The sequence below is a fragment of the Lacerta agilis genome, chromosome 15, assembly GCF_009819535.1.
Source record: "Lacerta agilis isolate rLacAgi1 chromosome 15, rLacAgi1.pri, whole genome shotgun sequence".
Taxonomy (NCBI): Eukaryota; Metazoa; Chordata; class Lepidosauria; order Squamata; family Lacertidae; genus Lacerta; species Lacerta agilis.
Window position 1 is genome coordinate 38,175,357 of NC_046326.1, and position 24,179 is coordinate 38,199,535.

Consider the following 24,179-nt stretch of genomic DNA (forward strand, 5'->3'; position numbering starts at 1 on the left):
TGGGCATACTTTCAGATTCACTGCTGTCCCTTGAGGTTTAGGTGGCCTCGGTGACACAAAGTGCCTTCCATCAACTTCTGTTGGGCAAGCAGCTGTGCCCCTATCTGGACAGGGATAGCCTAACTTTTGTTGTCTATGTTCGGTAACTACTAGGCTAGATTACTGCAATGCATTATACATGGGGCTGCCTCTAAAGCAGATTTAGAAAATTTAGCTGGTGCATAATATGGCAGCAAGGATGCTCTCCAGGGCAAGACGGTTTGAGGATATAACCTGGTTCAACTCTTAATCAGGCTGGATGTTAAGCAAAAAATAAAAAGGGTGGGGTGAAAAAAGTTGGCATTGGTCAAAAATTAATCTGCATTATATAAAAGGGATGGGGAACCTCCAGATGTTGAATTCCAAACTCCTATTAGCCCTGGCCAGCCTGGCCAGTGGTGAGGGATAATGGGAGTTGAAGTCCAGCAACATTTAAAGGTCACAGGTTCCACACTCCTCTTGTATAGTGTTAAGAATAGGTGTGGCTATGAGCGTTGTCACAAAGCACACCTACATTTCAAAGGTTACCACCACACCAGTGGGACAAACTGCAGCCAAGCTTGACTAAGGCTCAGATGAGGCTTGTACATATAAACATGCCACATCTGTTGAGATCCACAGATAAACACTGAACACAATGCTCCCTAATTTAGAGGACTAAAGGCCCCGCTTTGGTGTCTCTGTCCTCGGAGGAACGGAAGGGCTGGAGAACCTGTGGCCCTCCAGGTGTTGCTGGACTACACCTCCCATAATCCCCAATCACTAGGCATGATGGCTGGTGCGAGTTGTGGTTTCACCTGCCTTAGTGCAACAGCCCAAACAACTGGCATGAGCTCTATTCAAACACACATGAAACCTGACTTGCAGCTTTCATTTCAGCAGCCCCTGTATCCACCTGCCTCATTCATCTCAAGCTGAGGCAAGGCAGTGGCAAGTTATAGGAAAATGTGGCTAGTCTTGGGAAACACTGGCATTTGAAAAACTCTGAAACTGGCTCCCAAAAGGAACTAAAAACTGTCACCTAGTAGTCCTTTGTGCCCAGCACTCCTGCTCCCTCTTGCATTAAATTCCCTCATGTAAATAACCAACCTTTCCTAGAATGCCCCTGGCTGAATACTCCTGGCCTCCATCCCAAATCCAAAATGAGTCCAAGTATATGCAATGGCATATTACTCAGACCCACTGCTCTTTCCTCTCCCTTCACTAGGTTAAGTCTATGGGAGAGGGACCCATTTTTTTGCTTGCGTTACTCTGTGTAGTGCCATGTACATACACCAACTGTGCTATTTAGTAATATTTATATCAACAACCTGGGAGCTCGAAAAGTTATTCCATTCTGGAATGAAGCATGCTTCCATACATTGGACTCAAATCAGATAATATTCTGAATCAACAATCTAATATTCCAGTGATTTCCCCCCCCCCCAAGTATGTAAAATATTTATATGTTGGCTTTCCAAGCAAGAATATGGCAACATACAAGAGTTTGGAGAATCTTGCCTTTTGTGTGCGCGCATTTGGCAGAAGAAAAGGTATGGTTAAGTGAGAAACAGTAAGTGCTACACTCCCTCTCCACTGCAATGAACTTAATCCTATTCTGCCATAACCATGTGTACATTTCCAAACCTCTCCTCCAAATAATGAGGCCTAGAAACTTGATTTGCCTTTCACGAGTCCAAAGTCTGTGCCAACTACCAGACTCAACGTAGAATTGAAGGTTACTTAGAGCCCTGTCCTGTGTTAGAGCTCTGTATCCCTCTGTGGACACTCAGTATTTATTCTCCAAATCCTTATTCTTGTGCACATGTACAACAGCATCTGCAAAAGATGCAGGCAGAGTCTTATCAATAATTGCTTCTCAAGCGACAAAAAAAAAAAAATCATTAGCCCATTTCACCTGATAGAAATAGGTTGCACCTAGTTCTGACTTCACTTAATGGGAGATGCCTAGATACCTAATCATTCATACCAGAAAAATCAATAGCTGTATATATCACAGATGGCCTCCAGGTTGAAATGGGTTTTAAAATTATATAGAACAAGCTTCTGACATTTTCTGAGCCCTTACTAGATACTGCCTGCCCCTTCAGGTTTTTCTACCACAGCTATTATGAGTGCCAGTAACTTGCTTACCATTCAAACCCAGTGCAGAGATCTATAAATTTCAAGTTCTCTTCTTGGCTTTGAATAATTTCTGAAAGTTACCCAAATATTGTGGTAGGAGCCCCCAGAAAATTTCCACAGTTAAAAAAAGGCACTTCCAGTGTTTTAATTTGGGAAATTATTTCACATTGCATTGACTGCATCATGTGGTTCTGGTGAAGGTCCTGGTTAATAGCTGGTTATAACAGAGAACCACTTTATGAAGGGGAATGAGGATGGCAGCATGTGGTGCTATGGAGATGGGTCATCCATGCCCCTTTTGCCTCCAAGGTCAGAAGGGGTGTGGGGAAAACCTCCAGATTACTGACCGCTTTGCAAAATGCAGAATATGTAAGCACTGGCACCACCATGTACATAAGCACTGGACTGCGATCTCTGTCTCTCCTAAATACAATGAGAGAGAGGCAGGGAGAGAGAGAGAAATAGGGCCCATGCCCCAAACCTGGAAATTTTATTCCAACACCTCTCCAGATTGAGATATCAGTCATTATGCTTTCAAGCATATCTTCTCAGTCATGCAGGTTAGGAAAATACAGGACAGCTTAATATACAGCTGAATTTTTCAAGGCTGAATTTTTCTAGAAGCTGAGCAGCACACACACAACACTGAAGTTGTTGTGCTCTTGTGGTACAGTACACACAGCCCTGAAAACGCACCAGCTCCTTCTACCTTATGATGATTTCACCAGGACCCATTACAGATTAGGGACAGCTGGGAATGAAAGGGAGTTGTTATTATTTTAGGTTTAAACATTTAAGAATGAATGTTTTATAAACAGGGGAAGTCTTTTTGCCATTTTCACTGCTGCTTGCTGCATTTCTTTTAGAAACATGCCCAGCTAGCTTTGCTGGGAAAATAAATATTATGTTGACATGATTATTTGTTGTCTTCCACAGGTTCAGCAAGGATGGCACAGATCTTGCTCTAGATATACCCAGAACACATACAGACTGTGTTCCCATGGCACATAAAGCTGGGATTTCTGCCTTATGGTTTACTGGGAATGAGCTGCATGAAGTGTGGGGGTGCATGCTGCTTGATCATTCTAACTCCCCGAGTAACACAAACTAGAAAGCTGCAATGGAGCTTGGTTCTGATATCCAAAACCAGAACCAGGAGACACATGAAAAGGGCAGAGGAGAAGTTAGCTTCACACAGGTGCCGTCTCAAATTGCTCAGGGGAAACTCTGGAGGAGGGGACTTAGGCAGCTGTGAGGAGGTGGAGACCTTCAGTCTCAGCAACTGCTTCACAGGGGCAAGACCTACCAGAGATGAGTGCTTGTTAGACCTAGCACTCCTGTGCAGATCCTGGTTTGGCTAATACAGTGGTACCTCGCAAGACGAATGCCTCGCAAGACGAAAAACCCGCTAGACGAAAGGGTTTTTCGATTTTTTAGGTGATTCACAAAACGAATTTTTAAATGGCCGTGACTCGCAAAACGAATCGTCTTGCGCGGTACCACTTCGGATCGTGCTCCCCGCTTCGGATCATGCTCCCCGCTTGCTTTCCTGGCTTCTCCCGCCGTGGATCCTGCTCCCCGCTTGCTTTCCTGGCTTCCCCCGCTGTGGATCGTGTCCCCCGCTTGCTTTCCTGGCTTCCCCCTGCGTTCCCTGCTTGCTCCGCTGTCTTCTCCCGCCGTGGATCCTGCTCCCCGCTTGCTTTCCTGGCTTCTCCCGCCGTGGATCCTGCTCCCCGTTTGCTTTCCTGGCTTCCCCTGCTGTGGATCGTGTCCCCCGCTTGCTTTTCTGGCTTCCCCCTGCGTTCCCTGCTTGCTCCGCTGTCTTCTCCCGCCGTGGATCCTGCTCCCCGCTTGCTTTCCTGGCTTCCCCCGCTGTGGATCGTGTCCCCCGCTTGCTTTTCTGGCTTCCCCCTGCGTTCCCTGCTTGCTCCGCTGTCTTCTCACGCCGTGGATCGTGTCCCCCGCTTGCTTTCCTGGCTTCCCCCGCTGTGGATCGTGTCCCCCGCTTGCTTTCCTGGCTTCCCCCGCTGTGGATCGTGTCCCCCGCTTGCTTTTCTGGCTTCCCCCTGCGTTCCCTGCTTGCTCCGTTGGCTTCTCCCGCCGTGGATCCTGCTCCCCGCTTGCTTTCCTGGCTTCCCCCGCTGTGGATCGTGTCCCCCGCTTGCTTTCCTGGCTTCCCCCGCTGTGGATCGTGTCCCCCGCTTGCTTTTCTGGCTTCCCCCTGCGTTCCCTGCTTGCTCCGCTGTCTTCTCCCGCCGTGGATCGTGTCCCCCGCTTGCTTTCCTGGCTTCCCCCACTGTGGATCGTGTCCCCCGCTTGCTTTCCTGGCTTCCCCCGCTGTGGATCGTGTCCCCCGCTTGCTTTTCTGGCTTCCCCCTGCGTTCCCTGCTTGCTCCGCTGTCTTCTCCCGCCGTGGATCCTGCTCCCCGCTTGCTTTCCTGGCTTCTCCCGCCGTGGATCGTGTCCCCCGCTTGCTTTTCTGGCTTCCCCCTGCGTTCCCTGCTTGCTCCGTTGGCTTCTCCCGCCGTGGATCCTGCTCCCCGCTTGCTTTCCTGGCTTCTCCCGCCGTGGATCCTGCTCCCCGCTTGCTTTCCTGGCTTCCCCCGCTGTGGATCGTGTCCCCGCTTGCTTTCCTGGCTTCCCCCTGTGCTCCCTGCTTGCTCCCCTTGCTTCTCCCGCCGTGGATCGTGTCCCCCGCTTGCTTTTCTGGCTTCCCCCGCTGCCGATCGTGCTCCCTGCTTGCTCTCCCCGCTCACCGGTCGCTCTGCCGCTTGCTCTGCCGCTCGCTTTCCCCGCTCGCCGGCAGGAGGCTTGGACTTTTTTCCCATAGGAACGCATTGTTTAAATTTCAATGCATTCCTATGGGAAACCGTGCTTCGCAAGACGAAATTTCCGCAAGACGAAAAGACTTGCGGAACGAATTAATTTCGTCTTGCGAGGCACCACTGTAAAGGGTTAATACCAACTAGCTCGGTGTAATTTACTGCTGGCTCACTCCTGCCACCGCCCCACTTCACTTATTTTCTCTGGTGGAGTTCCTGTGTACTTAAAGACCTTGTGATAATTAGAAAATCAACAGCTTCGCCTGCTATATTTCTACCTGTCTACGTGTTAAAAGGCACAGGAGTGTCACTTCTAGGTGATCTCTCTCACGGCAGTGTTTTTGAAAGCATTATATCTGCTCCCCTCAAAACCTGAAAACAAGCTACATCTAGTCAAAAGTGATGCTTAAAGCACCTTCAAAGGATAGTGTGGATATAGAACAGCAAGGAAGGCTGCTCATGCCACTGAACAACTGCAGCACTGATCTGCATCTGATGCTCTTTGTTGAAAGTGCCTGCTTTTATTCACTCCCTCTTGGACTAATCTTATTTTTTCTCCATTAATTTCCTCTTATTCCTCTCCTCGTTGTCTGCACTCAACTCTTTGCTAAGTCTGCCTTCCTCCTTAATGGCCTCCATCACTGTCTCTGGTTTTTGCACTACCTTTCTGTGATAAAACAGCTCTTGCCTGTCAATTACTTCTGATCCATTTTGCCTCTGCATCTTCTGCCACAAGTCTCATTGCCTCCTGCTTCAATTATATTTTCTTAGGGACACAAACCATCTAACCAAGCTGGGATGGTCGGTAAAGCATGAGACTCTTAATTTCAGGGTCATGAGTTCCAGCCCCACGTTGGGCAAAAGAGTCCTGTGTTGCAGGAGGTTGGACAAGAGGACCCTCAGGATCCCAGCTCTACAATTCTATGATTCTAAGTACTGTCAACAGCAGGGATGGAGGAACTTGTTGGCGCTGGCTATGTTGGTTAGGGCTGATCAGAATCTGGAGTCTTAACAATGCTTGGTGGGTCAGGGACTCCCCACCCCTGGGTCTACAGTCACTGATTGACAGCAGCTCTCCAGGGTTTCAGACAGGAGTGTTTCTCAGCCCTCCCTGGAGATGCCAAGGACTGAAACCAGAGCCTTTGGTATGCAAAAACTACATCTCTTCCCCAATAATGCTTCCAACTCTTGTTGGTTTACTTGTGTCTCATCTCAGGCTTTTTAGGTCAGTTTTCTATTCAGATGCTCAACTTATTTCCTCTGTTTGCGACTGAACTATGAGGCTGCTACTCCTTTACTATTACCTTTCATGACTGCCTTTTTGTATCCAATTTATAACCTTGCTTATCACTTTCTAAGTAATTCATTCTTCAACTCTTCCACGTTGTTCATCTTTACTTTCGCCTTCAAGTTTTGGGGATATTTTATTTCAACCACCAATTTCCATGTTCTGAGCCGCTCCCTAGGCCTAGAACTTGCTACCCCACTTTATTCTTTGCCACACAGGGCACCTTTAGATGGGGGGTGGGGAGCTAATAACATAGTATTCTATCAGACTCAATGACTCCGGTGATTTCCTTAGAGAAGCTGCATCAGCCAGCGAGGCAAACTGCTGCCACCACCATCTGCGTCAGATGCTGTTTTCCCAACTAGGATCAGCCCTGACACCCTTCCCTTTTCACAGCAGGTTATTTATGAACCAAATATATCTTTCCCAAAAGTGTGGGAGGAGAGCACTAGAGCTGTTTATGATCCCCTCTATTTCTGACGTTCAGGCACTGAATGCCGTCACTTACGCAGCCAAAATAGCACCACCCACGCTCAAGAGGGAAGTTGTCAGCAAGAGGGGTGTTGTTTTTTTAGCGGGGGGGGGACACCCTAAGATTTGCAGAAGGGGGGCAGGGAACCAACAAACAACCCAGTCAAGAATGAGCATGTCCAGTAGCCATGGAATGCTGACTGACAGTTGTGGGAACAGAGAACTATCGGAAGGGGGAAACAGAACAGAGTGGCTGAAATCCTGATCAGCAGAACTCCATCCTGCAACAATTTGCTGCAGGCCCCACTACTATTAATTCAATTTATTAGTTGCCCAATTCTCCTCCTCACTCTCCTTATTTTTTCATTTAAATGTATGTTTGTGGCCACAGAACTAGGAGAGCTTTATTTTGAAAAGAAGGGAGTAACATTAACAAGAAACAATAGCAGAAGGTAGAAATTATTGTGGGGTGTTTTGTTTTGTTTTGCCCTCTTTTACTACCTCAAGTCATACAAGCATCAGGTGTAGATTTGTGAACCCTTTTTTGGGTGGGTGGCGGGATGACGGAGATAGATAAATGATGAAGTTGCTGAAGAAAGTCCTGGACATCTGGAGTATAAGGGTAAGAAATGGTTGTTGTGACTAGAGACAAAGATGGAGAGACTCCAAAACCCTGGAGAGCCACTGCCAATCCATGTTGACAATACTGAGCAAGATGAACCAATGGTCTGACTCAGCACAAGGCAGCTTCCTGTGGGGTCTTGTATACTAGAAGGACCCAGTGGTGGACTGCAGTGCATCTCTACACACTGAGCACAAAGACACACCCCAATTCCTGACTGTGAGCGTCTGGTCACTCAGTGCAAGGATGAAGCACAGATTTTGCCTTCACCGCCACCTTTCTCTCAGCGCAGGGGTATTTCCTTCCACCCAATATTTTGCCACCACAGAACTCTACTGTTCCCCATAGCAGTGAAGCGCAACCACTCACTTCTCACTTCTTGAGCAAAGGTTCTGCTGTGGTGGAGGTATAAACCTACTCCCTGGTGACCCCAGCCATTGAGAACCCAACCTTCTCTCCTATCTGCACCATCCCACCCCTTCATCCTGTGACTTGCTGCTTGGTCAGGAAGTGTGACAGAACTGGCCAGCACTTAAAAGTTCAGCTTTCCCTAAACTAGTGTGCCCTCCAGATGTTCTGCGCTGCAGCTGTCTTCAGCCTGAAGCAAGCAAAAGCAGGTGTCTATAATCTTCTCCAACCTGCTACTGATCTTGAGACATTCTGGATTACAATTCCCATCAGCCACAGCTAGAAACAACAGGAGGTGTAGATCAAAACATATGGAGAACACCAGGCCGAGGGAAGCCTGGTACAGGCCCCAGGATTACAACTGCTAGTTTTCACAAAGCAGCGACACACCATGTTATAAACACTATGACCGATATATTGCTTGGTGTGAGGCTATAGAGGACTACAGATATTGAGCAACCGTTTCCAGAGCAAGTTGAATGCATGCAACTCAACCATGACCCTCCAACACTTCAAGGAAATCAGTAATTACCTCGGCAACTTTTGGAGGAACTCCATCCCCAAGCACTTCACGAACGAAGCACTGCTGGCTCATGTAATATGAGAGTCCGCAGGTCCTCTTGAAGGCATCTTTCAGCCGCTTCAGTTCTACATCTGTAACTGCAATGGGAGGGAAGAGAGGGAAAGAGTTAGGTACATACTCTGTAATCAAGAAATTTACTCAGAGAAAAGTCAGCCGATTTTTTAAAATGAATTTTTTTGCTAAGATTTTTGGAAGAAGATAATTCTTGCAGAAACAATGCAAACCCATCATCAGCACACAGAATTCCCTGGTCACTCCTGCAGTCCCCGTGTCCCAGAAAGCCCTTTGCACTGAAGTCATCTTTCCTCCAAACAATGATACATGGCTCTGGCAGCTGTCGGTCCACCGGCACCTGCCATTTTGTTTTTCCCATAACACTCATCTGGGGCATTGTAGGAAAAGCTAGAAGGCAGAGACCAGGGACGTCTTAGCCACTGAGGCTACTGGCGCTACAGCGCCATGGCCTGAGGAGGGTGCCTGCGCCCTCCAGCTCTGCCGGCAGCGCTGCTCTCGCCCACTTCTTCTTGGGCTGTGTACGTGGGGAGGCTGTCGGCGAGCCTCCCATCGGCGCTGCAACCAGGGCTCCCTGGACAGCAGCGCCACGCCACCGCTTCACACAAGCAGACGGAGGCAGAGGTGGAGCACAGCTGGCAGCATCCCCACCCACCTCTCCGGCTGCCCGCCACACCTGGCCCTGCCCAGCGGAGCGCGAGGGGCACCAGAGGGATCTTCGTGCCAGGGTGCCGGATTTACTTAAGACAGCCCTGGCAGAGACCCCAAAATATAGAAGCACCAGTGGGTGGAGCACTACTCCCTCTTTGTTGCATGTGCCATTTTACTTTAAAGCTCCAGACCAAGCAACACTGTGGGATGCTTCAAGGATGACTCAAAGGGGATTTGCTGCTCCTTACAATTTAAGAGCAGAGAAAGCCCCCTCTTCTACCAAGCTGCAAGCTCCACTGATGCAACAGGAAAGACTCCTGCCACTGCCTGGCATTTCAAAACTGATTCCCCTCTTGTTAAGAAGGGTTTTCTTAGAAGGGAATAAAGTGGCATTGAAAACACAAACACAAAAATGCCCTAAACATTCCTCTGGTTTGCAGTTGTGATCTGTGACCATGTGACGACTGCCTGATGACTTCCTTCTGGACCCAAAGTTCCTGTTCGAAGATGCCAACAATTACCACACATCCCCACTTGGAGAAGAAACTGGAATTCCATGGTTGCTAGCTCCAAAATTAGTTACGTGACACCCCCTCCCCTGAACTCACTGGGCACAATGCCGGGTTAAATGAAGCGCAGCAAATGTTCATAAGTACACTAAACAGCTGATATGTCTGCTGCTGAAGCATGTCATGTTATATAGGAGCACTGGAAGCTGCCCCATTCCATCTCAGGCCACTGGGCCATCAAGCTCAGGATTGACTAACTGGCAGTGGTTCTCTATGACTTCAGATGGGGTTTCTCCCTAGCCATACCTGAGGATGCTGCAAATGGAACCTGGGAACTGTGGTCCCTCCCCCAAATCTGGGGCTAATGGCTGTGGACCACTAAGGATATACAGACAGGCTCGCTCATCCCTGCATTAGGGCCTAAGACCTAATGTCTAGCATCAGAAATATTTAGGAGAATTCTGTGCACACCGCATCCATTTCAATCCCCCCACCCCACCCCAAGTAAATTAGATCAGCTGTAGGTCCCTCCAGCTTGCAGTACATTTGCCAGGCTGACCTTCAATGCTGAAAGTGTTGCCCAGCTCTGAGCTGCGTGGTGCTGCACAAGAATGCTTCCCCCATTCCCAGAGTGAGGCTCTTACAACAAATTAAAAATTGAAGCTTCATAAATATTGTTAGTGGGGGTAGATTTGAAGTTATTTATCAGGCTCTTCAAATGCTGTGTCAAGAGGAATAGATTCTCTCTTTCCCCTGCCCCTCCCCTGGGGGTGAGGAAATGGCAGCGCCAGGCTGCCAGGTTCATGTGTTCTGTATTCAGCTCTCACAAGGCTGTCTGCAACCACAATAGAAAGATTTCAAGTCCCAGGGACAAATTCTAATCTGTACACCCAGCTCCCCCATCTGTTGCCAGCCAGAACACTGTGAAGATCAAGCCTCCTGACTGAACTTGGTCTGTTTCCAGGAGGCCGGTTCCAATGCTCCGAATGTCTGCTCCAATATATATATTTATATATAGAGCGAGAGAGAGAGAAGGAGAGTGTGCTGTACACAAAAGAAGCAAGAAAAGGTGGGGTGGGGGTTGTTTTGCAGTCAGGGTGGAATAGCTCCATGAACCTAGGAGTCTGGTGCCAGCTGTTCTGAATTTGAAATGTTTTCTCTTCCTGAGTTTAATGGAAAAGGAAGCAGCTAAACTTTGGTGCTGGCACACAGGACATTCCTCACCCCCAACTACCCCATTCAAATGTCAAACTCGGGATCTTTCAATAATGCAAGGCTGCAACAGCAGGTATGGGGAGAAGCTCAGCAACACAGTACTGTACATTCCTTACATGCAGAAGGTTCAATCTCCAGCATCTCCAGTCACAATGATCAAGTCACAGTTTGTGAGAAAGACCCTTCACAGGAAAGCTGCTATCAGTTCAGAGCAGACAATAGTGGGGTAAATGCACCGTGAACCTGATATAATGCAGCTTCCTATGTTGCAAAGAGCTTGTTTTTTGATTCCACAATATGAAGGAACTGTTCTATTGGAAAGGCAACAATACGCAAACATAAGGAGGTAAAGAGTGGCTACTAGATTTGTCTCCCAAGAGCAATCAAAATGCAGACACACAGAATTGCAAATTCACTTGACAGGCATGCGCGCGCACACACACACACCACATATATATATATTACTAGCCCTTATGGTAAATGCAGTCAGTGGCTGTTCAAAACAGATGCCCTGTGGCTGGGAATGCGTCTCCTTTTCCTCCCTATAATTAGTGAAGCAGAATTAATTATTCAAATCGGTTTTAAAGGTATTGTGCAGGTTTGGGGATTTGGCTTTCCCTACTGCAGTACATGGAGCGCTTGAGATTTCGAAAGGCTTGAGCGTGCCGTTTTAGTTTTAAGTGTGGACGCAGCCCTGCCATTAATCCACCAGTTGCTTCTCCTGCAGGGAAATGGATCCCCCTGCAAGAAGTGATACAAACAACTCTTGACAATAAAATCATTTCTTTTCCACGGTGCAAGCCTCTTCCCTATTCATCAAGCCAAATGGGCCCTCCTACTCAATATTTACCTGCCTTAATAATTAATAGGGCACATGCTGCTACAGCCATTCCAATCTGGCATCGCATCCTAGCTGCAATTAAAAAAAAAAAAAACCACACAGACTTTTTCATTCTAAATGCTTTACATATTAGCCACGCAGAAGAAAAGTGGTGGGGTGGAGAGACTGATGCTGAAGAATAGCAGTGAGTTCTGTGGGGGGAGCTCAGTATCCTCCAGTACATAAATACATTACGTCCTCATGAACCAACTTGCGGTGCCATCAAGAATTAATTCAAACCGTACAGCACTTTTTGGGGGGGAGAAAACTTGCAGCTGAAGACTTGGCTCATTATACGGATTCAACAAGCAATTCCTCACCTCCTCTGCAGTTCCTGGGCATGTGAACCCTTCCTCCAGCTGAGCCTATTCTTCTCCTTCCTCTGGGCCTTCTGAAGCCCACTCACCCCCTTGCACATTCCTTCCTTAGGCCGCTGCTTCTACTTCACTCTGCTTTCTATCAGCCTAGCCTTTAGGCAGTTTCAGTGGAACAGCACGTGCAATGCCATATTAAATCTGACCTTAAGATGCCTCCCGCAGCCCGGGCCTAACGAAACCTTGAAGACTGACTTACTGAATGTGTGGCCTATCTTTGTGCTAGGGAAGTGAGATATTTTGCGATTCACTGGAAAGGGCACATTCTGAAGGTTTTACAGCCTATATTTCCACATTTTTTCTTTGTTGCGTGTTGTGCCATTTTAAATCTCTGCTGGGTTTTTCCTCACCAAAGAGTACTTGCCCCAACCTTAGGTCTTGGTTTTTGGGATTTCCAACACTATTCAGTGATACTCCCAGGATCGGTACTTTTATACACCACCGAAGCGCTAGGTCCTGGTCCACAAAACTCATGAACCAGGGTTGACTGTGCTGTCTGGAATTTGGGACCGAATAATTCATATTGCAAGCCTGCGGCTGCTCTCTAACTCCTTGAAAACTTGATGACCTTTCTCTGTAGGTTACTTTCAAGCCTGTGGTCTTTGGTTCCACGAAGTTGCTTCCCAGTTGCAGCAGAAGTACAAGATGCTTGCAATCTGCAAGGTACTGTGCTGGGCTGAGAAGCAATCTGGGCAGCTGCTTGTCATAAGGACCCCAGCAGGAGACGCTGTCAAGACAGAACAGTGAGGTGCTCACACCACTACCATTGTGAAACAAGCAAAAGCATTCAAACCCCTCAGCTTTTCTTGACTGCTGCCTTAGTGGCTACACTCTGGTGTTAGTTGTGCCATGTCTGAACAATGTCTCAGGACACTCTGTTCCATTGTGAGAGCTCTCCCTTTCCTTCCAGGAACAGCAGTTAGGGTCTTTAAAGCCAGCACATCTTTGAAGCTTTAGCACAGAGGTTGGCAACCTGCAGCCCATGAGGGTTCCTCGACCGGCCCATGACTTCCCCCCCGAAATGAGCCGCCTGCTCGGCGAGTCCCCACGTGCTCTCTTCTGTAGCTCTGGAAATCACTTCTGCGCATGCCCAGACACCAGAAATCACATCTGTGCATGTCCGCAGGTGCAATTTTCAGCATCTGGGCATGCACAGAAGCTATTTTCGTTGCCACAGACATGCGCAGACATGATTTCCGGCATAGCGCTGCGCCGGCCTGGCCCACAGAGGATCTCCATGGGAGTGATCCAGCCCATGCTCTGTAAGCCTTGCCAACCCCTCCTCTAGCACAGCATGAACTGGGTGGTGCTACCTCTTAAAGAGTTACCTTGATGGCTAATAGTAGGGGTGGCCAGCTCCCAAGAGACTGCAAACTACTTACAGAATTTAAAACTGGCAACGATCTACCCCCGTTTTGGGGGGATTCAGGTCAAAGATGTTGAGCTTTTCCTAGGGAGGAGGAAAGGGGGGTTGGGGGGGAAGGGGAGCAGCCACTCACCAATAGATCGCTGGGGAAACAAACAGCCTCACTGAGTAAAATCAGTCTTCCATTCTGCGGATCGACAATGGAGGGCGGGGCGAGGGGGCAGGGCCAGATTCTTTTTTCAAAATGCTAAGGAAATGGATCCAGTGATTGACCGTATCTACCAAAACCTCCCAGGGATCTACCAGTAGATCACGATTGATCTGTTGGACATCCCTGGCTAATAGGATGGAGATCTATCACCTGCCAAATGAAAGCTGGGAAAGGTTTTGGAACAACCCCCTTGTCCCAATGCCCTGTTGTAATTAAGCCCAAGTATGTATAATTAAAATAACATTCGCATCTTCTCCTCCTTTCTTATGCCACTTCTATAACCCTCCTTCCTCTCTTGCTCCCTTGTGTCTATTCTTAGACAGAAAGCCCCCTGAGTCAGGAATCTGTCCATGTGTAAACAGATGCGCTATAGAAATAAAATGTAATTTGGAACAGATCTCTCTCAACTTGGGAGCACCACCCATCTAAGCACTATCAGGAGTCTGACAGCAACAAAAGAAAGCTATACTAGGAGTACCCAAGGGATTACACCATGCAGGAGGACACAGATGTTATTCAAACATCATGCCAAACTCTGGCTTGACATTCTAGGCATATAACAGCAAATTATACAGCAGAACTCCTTTAAACTGCTTCTATTTTATGGCATCCCAAAACCCACCTTCGTCAATTTTTGTTCAACTTTGGCTTTACATTGCCTTATGCAGAACCTGGATAACTTATTTGAGACATTCAGACTCTTGGGAAATTTGAAATGGGAAAATTTTATGATGCCCTAGAGAATGATTTAATTTAGCATGCTTTTTTTCTTCTGTTTAGTAAACAAATCTTAAAAAAACCTTTGAAACTGGAACATAAAAATTTGCCTAAAACTTTTAGTCCATCTAGCTCAGTACTGTGTAGGCTTACTGGAAGTGTCTCTCCATGCTTTTAGCCAGGGGAAATTCCCAGTCCTACTTTGGAGATGTTGGTGATTGGAACCTGGGACTTTCTGCAGCCAACACAGATGCTCTATCATCACTAAGCTATCTTGCCCAGTGTTGTATTTGCAATTGGCATTCATCTATTGTTACTAATGAACTTATACAATGGAAAAATTCCAATGGGGTGGGAAGTATTAGAAACTTCCAGTGGAAAGGTTTCCACCCCACGTAACTGTGGGGTGTAAATGTTACACGTATATTTTATTAGCTAGTCTGAGACACCTGGTGCTGTGGCATTGCCAAAGCTAAGAAAGTGAGGCCCTGATCCACATCCGATGGCAGACCACTTGGGGCGTTAAAAAAGGCTGCTCTGAGTTTCCAAATTATTGAACAGGATTGAAGTAAAACAAATATTTTGAAAGCTAGCTCTGGTATGCTGAGTAAAATGCTGAACTCATAAGGGAAGGGCTCACTTGGGTCAGTGGCAGAGCATCTGCTTTGCATGCAGAAGGTTCCAGGCTCAATCCTCGACATCTCCAGGTAGGGAGGGAGAGACCACTGCATGAAACTCTGGAGAGTTGCTGCCACTCAGTGTAGACAGTACAAAGATCTGACTCAGTACAATGTAGCTCCCTGTGTTCCTACGTTGTTCCTCTCTCATAGAATTGTGGAGAAAGAGTGGGGTAGCCACTTCTGCCGCCACAAGCTCCTTGGAGGAAAAGGTAGAACACAAATGAGACGGGTGGCAGGGCTAGGTCAGTTCTTTCATTTAAGGCCATGGGGCCTTGTATGTAATAATACTTTAAAAAAAAGAGAGTCAAGGATGGGAGCCCAAAAGGTATGGCTCAACAGATTTTCTTGCCTCATTCTCATTCCAACTTACCGGTAAATTATTCCACTTTTGACACCTTTCGAAGTGAAATGCAATCTGGGATGTGCTGCTTTTGACAAAGCAAACAATGCCAGGTCCTAACAGCCTTATGGTTGGCGCAAAGGTGGATGGCAGCCACGGGGATTCATCTCACTTTTCCTTAAAAAAAAATTCACTGGCAAATAAAACACACAGCACAGCAGCTGCTTATTGCAAAACATTTATGCTGTGCACATTGATCCAACAAAGGGGTTTGTTGCAGCAATTATTCCCGCCTCTGAAGAAAGGGCTGCAGGCTCAGCCGCAAAGCACAATTTGAACCTGTAATGGTCTCAGAAGACTCTAGTGCAGGGGTCTGCAACCTTTAAGACACAAAGAGCCACTTGGACCCGTTTCCAAAGGAAAAAAAAAAACCTGGGAGCCGCAAAACCATTGCGACATTTAAAACAAATATAACGCTGCATATATTGTTTCTTACCTTAATGCAATAATAATAAATAACGTATAGGAGCCAATGCAAAGTATAATTAGTAAAAACAACAAGAATAAGTTCTTACTTTTTTGCATTGACTCAGGGGCGTACCCAGGATCAAAACTGGGGGGGGGGGGGCAAGCCATGGTCCTTCAGGTTGTGACATTTCAGCACGGAAAGGCGAATGAAACCAAAATTTTAGGGAAATTATATATAATTATAGCAGTGCTTTATTACAGTAGTTATTACAATTATTTGCTTGGTTTTTAAAAATTTTTATTCTAGTTACATGTCTTATACCAGGGGTGGCCAACTCCCAAGAAACTGTGATCTACTTTCAGCAGTGATCTACCCCCATTTTGGGGTTCAGCTCAAAGTTGTTTTGGGGGGGGGGGTGGGTGGGAGAGAGGGCTTCCCCCTCTAAGATAGGTTGGCAAGCGAACTAAGAAAGAAAGAAAAAGGGGGGTGGGAATGGAAAAGTGGGGTGGAAAAATATAAATTGGGGGTGGGGTGGGGTGGGGAGAATATCTATTAAAAATATGTAGTAGTTTAAAAAATAAAAATAAAGGGGGGAAATCTTTTTCTTCTTTTTCCTTTTTTTGAAAACAAAAACAAAAGGGGAAGAGAAAAGAAAAAGGGGGGATAGAGGGAGAAAAGGGTAATAATAAAAATTCAAATAGAGTGGCTGCAGCAGCTGTGGGGGGTGTTTGTTTATTTTTCGTTTGTTTGTTTGTTTTAAAAATGGGATTTCTCCCCTTGGATTAAAAAAGGAGGGGAGGAAAAAAAAGAGAGGGGGGTGGGAGAGCAAGGCAAAAAGCAAAAAACAGGTTTTTTGGGGGGAGGGAATCGCGCCAGGCTCTGCAGCGCCCCGGCCTCGGGGCTCCGGGCCCCCGAGCCGCCCTTGGGGCCATCGTTGAGCATGTACACCGCCCGCAGCGAGCGCTGGCGAAGCACCGGTTGGCGGAGGTTTCAGAAGCAGCCCGGACGTTTTCGCCGCCGCCGCCCGGCCTTCCTGTTGCACAGCGGCGCAGGAAGGCTCTGAGTCCCGGCCGGGCCCCCGGGCGCCCCCCGGATCCCGCTGCCAAAGAGGCGCCGGACGGCGAGGCGGAGCAGCAAAGCCAGGCGGAGGCGGCAGCAGCACCATCCGGCGACCGACGCCGGGAAGGTCCCCCGCCCGCCCACCTCTCCGGGGAGCGGGGAAGGCGCAACGGAGCCAAGCCCCACAAGGACACCCCAGCCGCCCGCCGGGCCCGACACTCCAAGGAGGGAAGCGGGCAGGCGCGGCGGGTCAGGAGGATGGCGCGGCGGGCGCAGCCCAGGCGGGCCAGGAGCGCAGTGCAGTGCCCCCACCACTCCGCACCACCTCCGCGCCCCAGGCAGCCGCCCCGGAGCCGAAGGAGGAGCGCCTGTTGCGCGCTCACAGTGGCGGGCCACGGCGGGGACGGCCGCGCTGCGCTCCGCCAACTGCGCTGCCGCCGTCGCACCAGGCACTGCCCCCCGCGCCTCCCCCCGGCTGCCCCCTCCCTCCCTCTCTCTCCCCCCTGCAAACCGCCCCTCCATCGCAGGCAGGGCTGGCGCGTCTTCCCTCCGGCCGAGGAGTTCTCAGGCGCAGTGCCCCCACCACTCCGCGCCACCTCCGCGCCCCAGGCAGCCGCCCCGGAGCCGCGGCAGGGCCGCGAAAGAGCCGCATGCGGCTCCAGAGCCGCAGGTTCCCTACCCCCGCTCTAGTGGAACGATTCTGCTTGGGTGCCTTTGCTCTAGATTCCTGTTTGCCCACAACTGGCCCTGGGAGCTTCGCTATCCAAAGCTCAAGGTGAGGACCACTGCATACAGAAAATGCCAAGTTCAAATCCTGACATCTCTCCAACACCCTGGAAAGCGGCTGCCAGTGGAGTAGCCAGTCCTGACCTATGATACAACTTGATATGGCTTTGTACAACACTTGATAGACATTTACTTCTAATGCACAAAAAAGTAGGAATTGGATGCCATGCCTCAAAATTCCAGAAAGGGTAGCTATGTTGGTGTAGTATACACATTCGAGTATCAGGGCACTTAAAGACTAATAAAATTATAGTGGCAGAAAAATAAACCTAGGGAGGGGCCAGGACGTTTTGCATGCAGAAGCTCCAAGGTTCAATCCCTGCCATTTCCAGTTTTAAAAAGGGATCAGGCAACAGGTGATAAAGAAAACCATTTTCTGCCTGAGACAATGGAGAGCTGCTGCCAGGCAGGGTAGGTGGAGAAACAGATGGTAAAATAGTTTGGCCTGGCATATAATAAGGCAGCTTCCTATGCGTCTATGTGTGCTGTTTAAAAAACAACAACAACACTTTAGTATATTGAAGCAAAATATATTGATTTTGTAGATGCAGTGGAGTCCCCCCTCCCCCACTAGTCTTTCATATATCATTCACTGCCCTGAGTCAATCAGCTGGAATGGGGGGAAATTCCAAAAAAAAAGCAAATTCTTGCTGTTACAGAGGAAATTACTAAGCAATTTCTGTAGCCTCCCCATTTCAGAAGCCACCCTCTGATTTATATTCATAGGCTGGAGATATATAAAGCCGCTTGATTTGCATCCAACCCCCTTCTGGCATAAATTTCTTCACAGACAGTATTTTAATAGATTCACTGCTTTGTTTACATACTCAAAAATGATATTGATTTAGTTTGGCACTGCAAAATGTATTTTCACACACATTTTCATAGGATGATTTAAAGCCCATTTTATGATCTCCCATTCTCTCTATAATCTCCAACCTGCAAAAACACAGAAGAGAAAGCAAACTGGCTGGCAGGGATTCAGCCAATATATGACCATGTGAAACCAGCCCGCTCTCAGCAGCTGGCAGCTTTGTGCATGGGACCAAGCACCCACAGGGCCTGAGGGACAGGGGGAGACTGTGCAATCTATTTCCGATGTTCAGGCTGCATATGCCAAAAGCATCGCCACCTACACACAAGGAGGAGGTATCGGCAGGCTTGGAGAATATTCTGTGGCTCAGTAGCCACAGAATGGTGATTTGACTATTGGAAGGGTAGGGAAGGAGACTAAAAACTAGGTGGGAATGAATGGGAAAAATTATAATTTACCTTGGAGACCACTGTAAGCAGTTGAAAAAAAATAGCAGGACTGCTATAACCCTTGTAATGTATCGAGAGCTATGGACATAATGGAGTTATAAAAAAACTTGGATTATTGAAAAAAGATGCAGTAGAAAAGGTTTAACAACAGAACCCATGGAGGGGAAGGGGAAAGTTCAGAGATTCGGAGGAATCTTCTAATTGTGGATGTGTTGTGGTATAATTTTAAATTTGTAAAACCAAATAAATAATATAGGGGGGGACTAGGTGGGAATGGGCTTACTCCAGAGTGCAATGTTTTGTTACAGATCCACTTCAGCTTCTATGTATATGTGTGTGAGCATTGCTGGAAAATTTGCAGCAATTTAATGGGCGGCTTAAAGTGAAGACAAGGGCTGAACTACTCCCTTGGCACTCTAGGGAACAGTGGAGCTTGAGCACTCTTGGGAGCTTTATTAAGTTTAAGAGAAATTCTGCAGTCTCAGTTAAAAATCTAACTGCAAATCACTGTAGTTCTAACAAGTTCTCGTAAAATCAATGAGATTTCAAAAAGCCGGAAAATAAGGAACCAAATACATGATTAGAAACACAAAAACACACATGCATTTTATATAAACATTAGTTGTTGCCACTGCCATTGAGAGTCTCGACTGTCACAGCCTGACTTCTCACTATATCTGAGGTTTGCCTTTTGCAGAAGGACGACACAAAGCAAACGCAAAGTGGTTGGATTCAAACAGTGCCCTTTTCTGGTCTTATCTTTTGATTGCACATGGCCAAGAATACATATACTTTACTTTTACAAAAGAAATCCAAGCAAGCAATTAAATCTGTGGCAAAGATTCCTCAAGTGGTGATGGTGGGGGGGTCTCATAGGCCTTCTCCAGGCTCTGATGATAGGCCATGCTTCTAGAAGCCTGTGAAGGTAAGGTTTAACTTCGGTCAATTAGGTCTACTTGAGTAGGATTTGGCTGGAAGCAACTCTCAGTGCTGAATATATAATAATAATAATAATAATAATAATAATAATAATAATAATAATAATAATTTATTTCTAACCCGCCCATCTGGCTGGGTTTCCCCTGCCACTCTGGGCGGCTTCCAACAGAAGGTTAAAAATACATTAAATATACAGTACAGGTGTTCGATATAAACATCCTGCTGATTATTTGCTAGAAGCTTCGCCTGGCTATTCAAAGGTTACAAAGATGAGAAAGGGAAGGTGAGCCTCAGGGGAAAACATGCAGAGGACGGAGCACCCTGGGGAAACCCACAGAATACTGTCCTTATTCCAGGGAGCCTGGACTGGCCAAACTACATGGGGAAAGATGGCACCAAATAGTCTGGCAAATAAAATGAGCCTGTATTATTTCAGCACTGTTTGCCAAAGATAAACAAGGGCAAGCAGGCACTGGAAGATTCATCTGCTATAAAAACAAATGTGTGTATATTAAGTGAAAGAAGGCCAACGGTGACAGTGGGATCTACTAGATAGCTTTAGGAGTTGTTGCTCTGCTGTGGGGGTTCAATTACTTCATGCCACAGCTGTATGTTACTCCACTCATAACTTTACATGTATGTGCACAATAAGTTGCAGAGATAACCAATTTTCAATCTCCCATGCTTTGATACTACTCCAACTATTTGGGAATAAAGGGCACTGTTCCTGACATTAAATAAGTATTATTTTTTAGATGAACATTAACCACAGGGACCAAATAACAAATTTTCCAGAGCACATTCCCCACTGCAAGAAAGCCCCAGGTTTTGTTGTTGTTGTTGTTTTTTAAATGTGTGGCCCCCTTCCAGCACATAACATTCATAATGGGCTGGGACCATTCTGTAATTCCAAGCATGTTCTGTGATCCTCAGATGAAAGGCAGTGGACCCTCGGGTTACGTTACCTTCAGGCAACGTAACTTTCGGGTTGCGAACGCAGCAAACCCGGAAGTGTATTCTGCCGCACACGCATGCACAGAAGCGCTCTATCACGCCACGTGCACGCACAGAAACGGCACCTCTACTTGCAGATTTTTCAGGGTACGTATGGACCCCTGGAATGAATTACATTCGTATCCAGAGGGTCCACTGCATAGAAATTTAATTGAAGTGAAGACTAAGCCGTCAGAGGGGTGAATGAATAAGATTTCCAGTCCTGCACATTGAACCTACTACACAGCAACAGCAGCAGCAACTGACTGAAGTACACAAAGTAAATAATGAAATGCAAGTACCGGGTAATGCTTCACTTACACAACCAATAATCTACAGCAAGTGGGGGAAAGGCCACAGGGCAGTGGGAGATCACTTGGCTTTGCATGCAAAAGGTCTTGGGTTCAATCCCCTGCAACTCTTGCTAAAAGGGTCAAGTAGCAGGTTGGAGGAAAATACCCTTAGTTGGCAAAAACCATGGGTAGGCAAACTAAGGCCCGGGGGCGACATCTGGCCCAATTGCCTTCTAAATCTGGCCTGCGGACGGTCCAGGAATCAGCGTCTTCTTACATGAGTAGAATGTGTCCTTTTATTTAAAATGCATCTCTGAGTTATTTGTGGGGCATAGGACTTCGTTCATATATTTCCCCCCCAAAATATATTCCAGCCCCCCACAATGTGCGGGGGACAGTGGACCGGCCCCCTGCTTTAAAAGTTTGCTGACCCCTGGCCAAAACCCTGGAGAGCTGCTACCAGTCACAAGCAGACAATGCTGAGCTAAATGATCAAGAGTCTGCCCCGGGGTAAGAACATCAGAAGAGCCCTTCTGGATCACGCTAAAGGTCCACCTAGTCCAGCATCCTGTTCTCACAGTGGCCAAAGAGATGCCTAAGGGAAGCCTGCAAGCAGCATCTGACAACAACAGCCCTGCCCATCTCTGATTCCTAGCAAATGGCATTCAGAAGCCTACAACATTGGAAGCAGAATATAGCCATTGTGGCTAGCAGCCATCTATAGCCCTTATGCTCCATGAAGGTAAGGTAGCTTCCTTTAATCCCTGAATAGAGATCATAGAGGCCATAGAATCCGGTATTCCTTTGTGCAGAATTTGGATTATTCTAGTAAAGTCTAGGTGTAAGGAAATGAACCAACCAGCATCTCCCATGCCTATCTGGATGCAGGATCTCCAGGCTTACATATTAACTGGGGGTGAGGGTGGCTGAGAGCAGCAAGTGACCAAGCTCAAGGCCAGCTGACAATTTCTCTGCACAACAGAGTCACAACAGTTAAGGAGAAGGCAAATCTAGAGACCATTCCTTCAGGAGGAACAAAGCCTGGTCCACACCCCCTGCGTTCCTGTCACTGGGTGAAATGGGTGTCTAGAAACAGATCAGCAAGTTGGCAGCCAGCTGATTGTCACTGTTATAGAATTTCATCACCAAGGAAGTGGCAGCCAAAATATTATTTTCTTTTAATGCTGGCTTGAGTAAACTACATGCACATTCTCACGCACTTACGGGTCCTAATGCAAGCTCCCTTGCTTTACTCAACAAACGATTTGAACTGGCTGAATGGAACTTGGCTCTTATTCTTTATAGGGAGTCACTTTCAACTACAGTGGTGCCCCGCTACACGAATGCCTCGCTAGACGAAAAACTCGCTAGACGAACGGCATTCGCTAGCGGAAGGCTGCCCCGCAAGATGAAAATGTCAATGGGGCTGCCTCGCAAGATGAAAAAAATTATTATTTTTTCGTCACGAAAACCTCCGCTCTGCATTGCCGCTTTGCTAGACGAAAAATTCACTCTACGAAGACACTCGTAGAACGAATTATTTTCGTCTAGCGGGGCACCAATGTACTGTATAATTTAGGGCCCCATGTGCATGTCCACAAGCCCCACTCAAATTGGAACGTCTATCAACACCACTCCTCCACTGAACTCGACTGACGAGTGCCAACAGAAATGGAGCTAAAAAAGATAATTAAGGAACAAGAGGAAAGCATCAGCATGACCAAGAAGACAAGTACAAAAAACATTTTTAGGAAATAAACCTAAGAAGGCAGAAATGTGGATCAAGCATGTTCAGTAGCTATGGGTGTTTTGTCAGTTCACACACAAACACACACTTCTCACTTGCTTTGGAATAGCAAGTCCTTTTTAACCAGAGGAATTAACATTCCTTTTATTCCAAATTCCTCAACAAATTAGCAACTGAATCCTGTTATTCAAAGAGTAACAGCTCTGCAGGTTCAGTACCAACCTTGCGGGTCATAAATTAATCTCTGGTGACTGAATTATCTTCTCTGTAATCAACGGCTCAGGGTTTCCCCCCCTAGGAAATTCTGTCCTACTTATACAAGATAATTGTTACTTTATACAGGACACTATTTAATGGCTGGTGTCTCAGCCTGGGAACTTGTCAAGGCCCAAACTGATTTACTGCACATTTCCTTCTCCACCCCCAGAAATCAACAAGGTATAAAATATAAAATATTTCCGGGGAATGGAGGATAGATAGAGAGAAGGTATTACCAAAGCAGGGGAAAACACTTGAAAAAAATAAAATAAAATAAGACTGTTAAGATATACAGACAGATCTTGACTTCAAACTTTGACAGATATATTTATATCGTGCTGTACATTTTCAAGAATGCTCATCATTCACATAAGATAATACAGCCTGATTAAGCACCAAAGGTCACACTGGAAACGCAGGAAATGGTAGTGGTGACTGTGGATACATCAGCTGCGTGGAATTTGAATGAATTGCATATCTCTTTAAAGACTATGATAAGTGCCAAGTAACAGCAGGAGGGAGGGATGCATTAGGATTGCTTGGCAACATAATCTTTTAATTCCTTTGGTCTGTAAAAAAAAAAGGCAAACTCAACCAAGCAACAATCAAGCTTAACAATTACGCACCTGTAGAACAGGGTCTTATGATCTCTGAACATGACAATTTCCGAACTTCCCCTGCTCCCCTCACCTTCCCAAGGCCCAATTTATTGATTATATCTGATTTGTTTCCCAGCTTTCCTCTGAAGAGCTCAAGGTTATCATACATGATTCTTACCTGCCTCACAACAACCCTGTGAGGTGGGTAAGGTAAGAGACAATGACTGGTCCAAAGTCACCCAGTAAGCTTCATGGCTGGGTGGGGACTTGAACTCTGGTCTCCCAGGTTGTAGTCCAACAGGCTTAAGAATTATGATCCCAGGTTAGCACAAACCATGGCTTGCAAGGCGACTTCAAGTCATGATTCTGCTTACAGGTGATTGCAAGAACAAATGCAGTAATAACTACTGTGATGCTTGTGGGGGAAGGTTTCTGGGTTCACAGCAAGGTGAGGAAAACCC

At 47.0% G+C, this 24,179-nt stretch overlaps 1 protein-coding gene across 1 annotated transcript in view; it reads right to left on the reverse strand.

Moving 5' to 3' along the window:
• The window catches only part of USP32 (ubiquitin specific peptidase 32), a 119,682-nt gene that overhangs the window by 75,882 nt on the left and 19,621 nt on the right, over positions 1 to 24,179 (reverse strand). Inside the window, 1 exon segment of the mRNA XM_033172171.1 lies at positions 8,307 to 8,434. Within this exon segment, the coding sequence (XP_033028062.1) occupies positions 8,307 to 8,434 (128 nt within the window).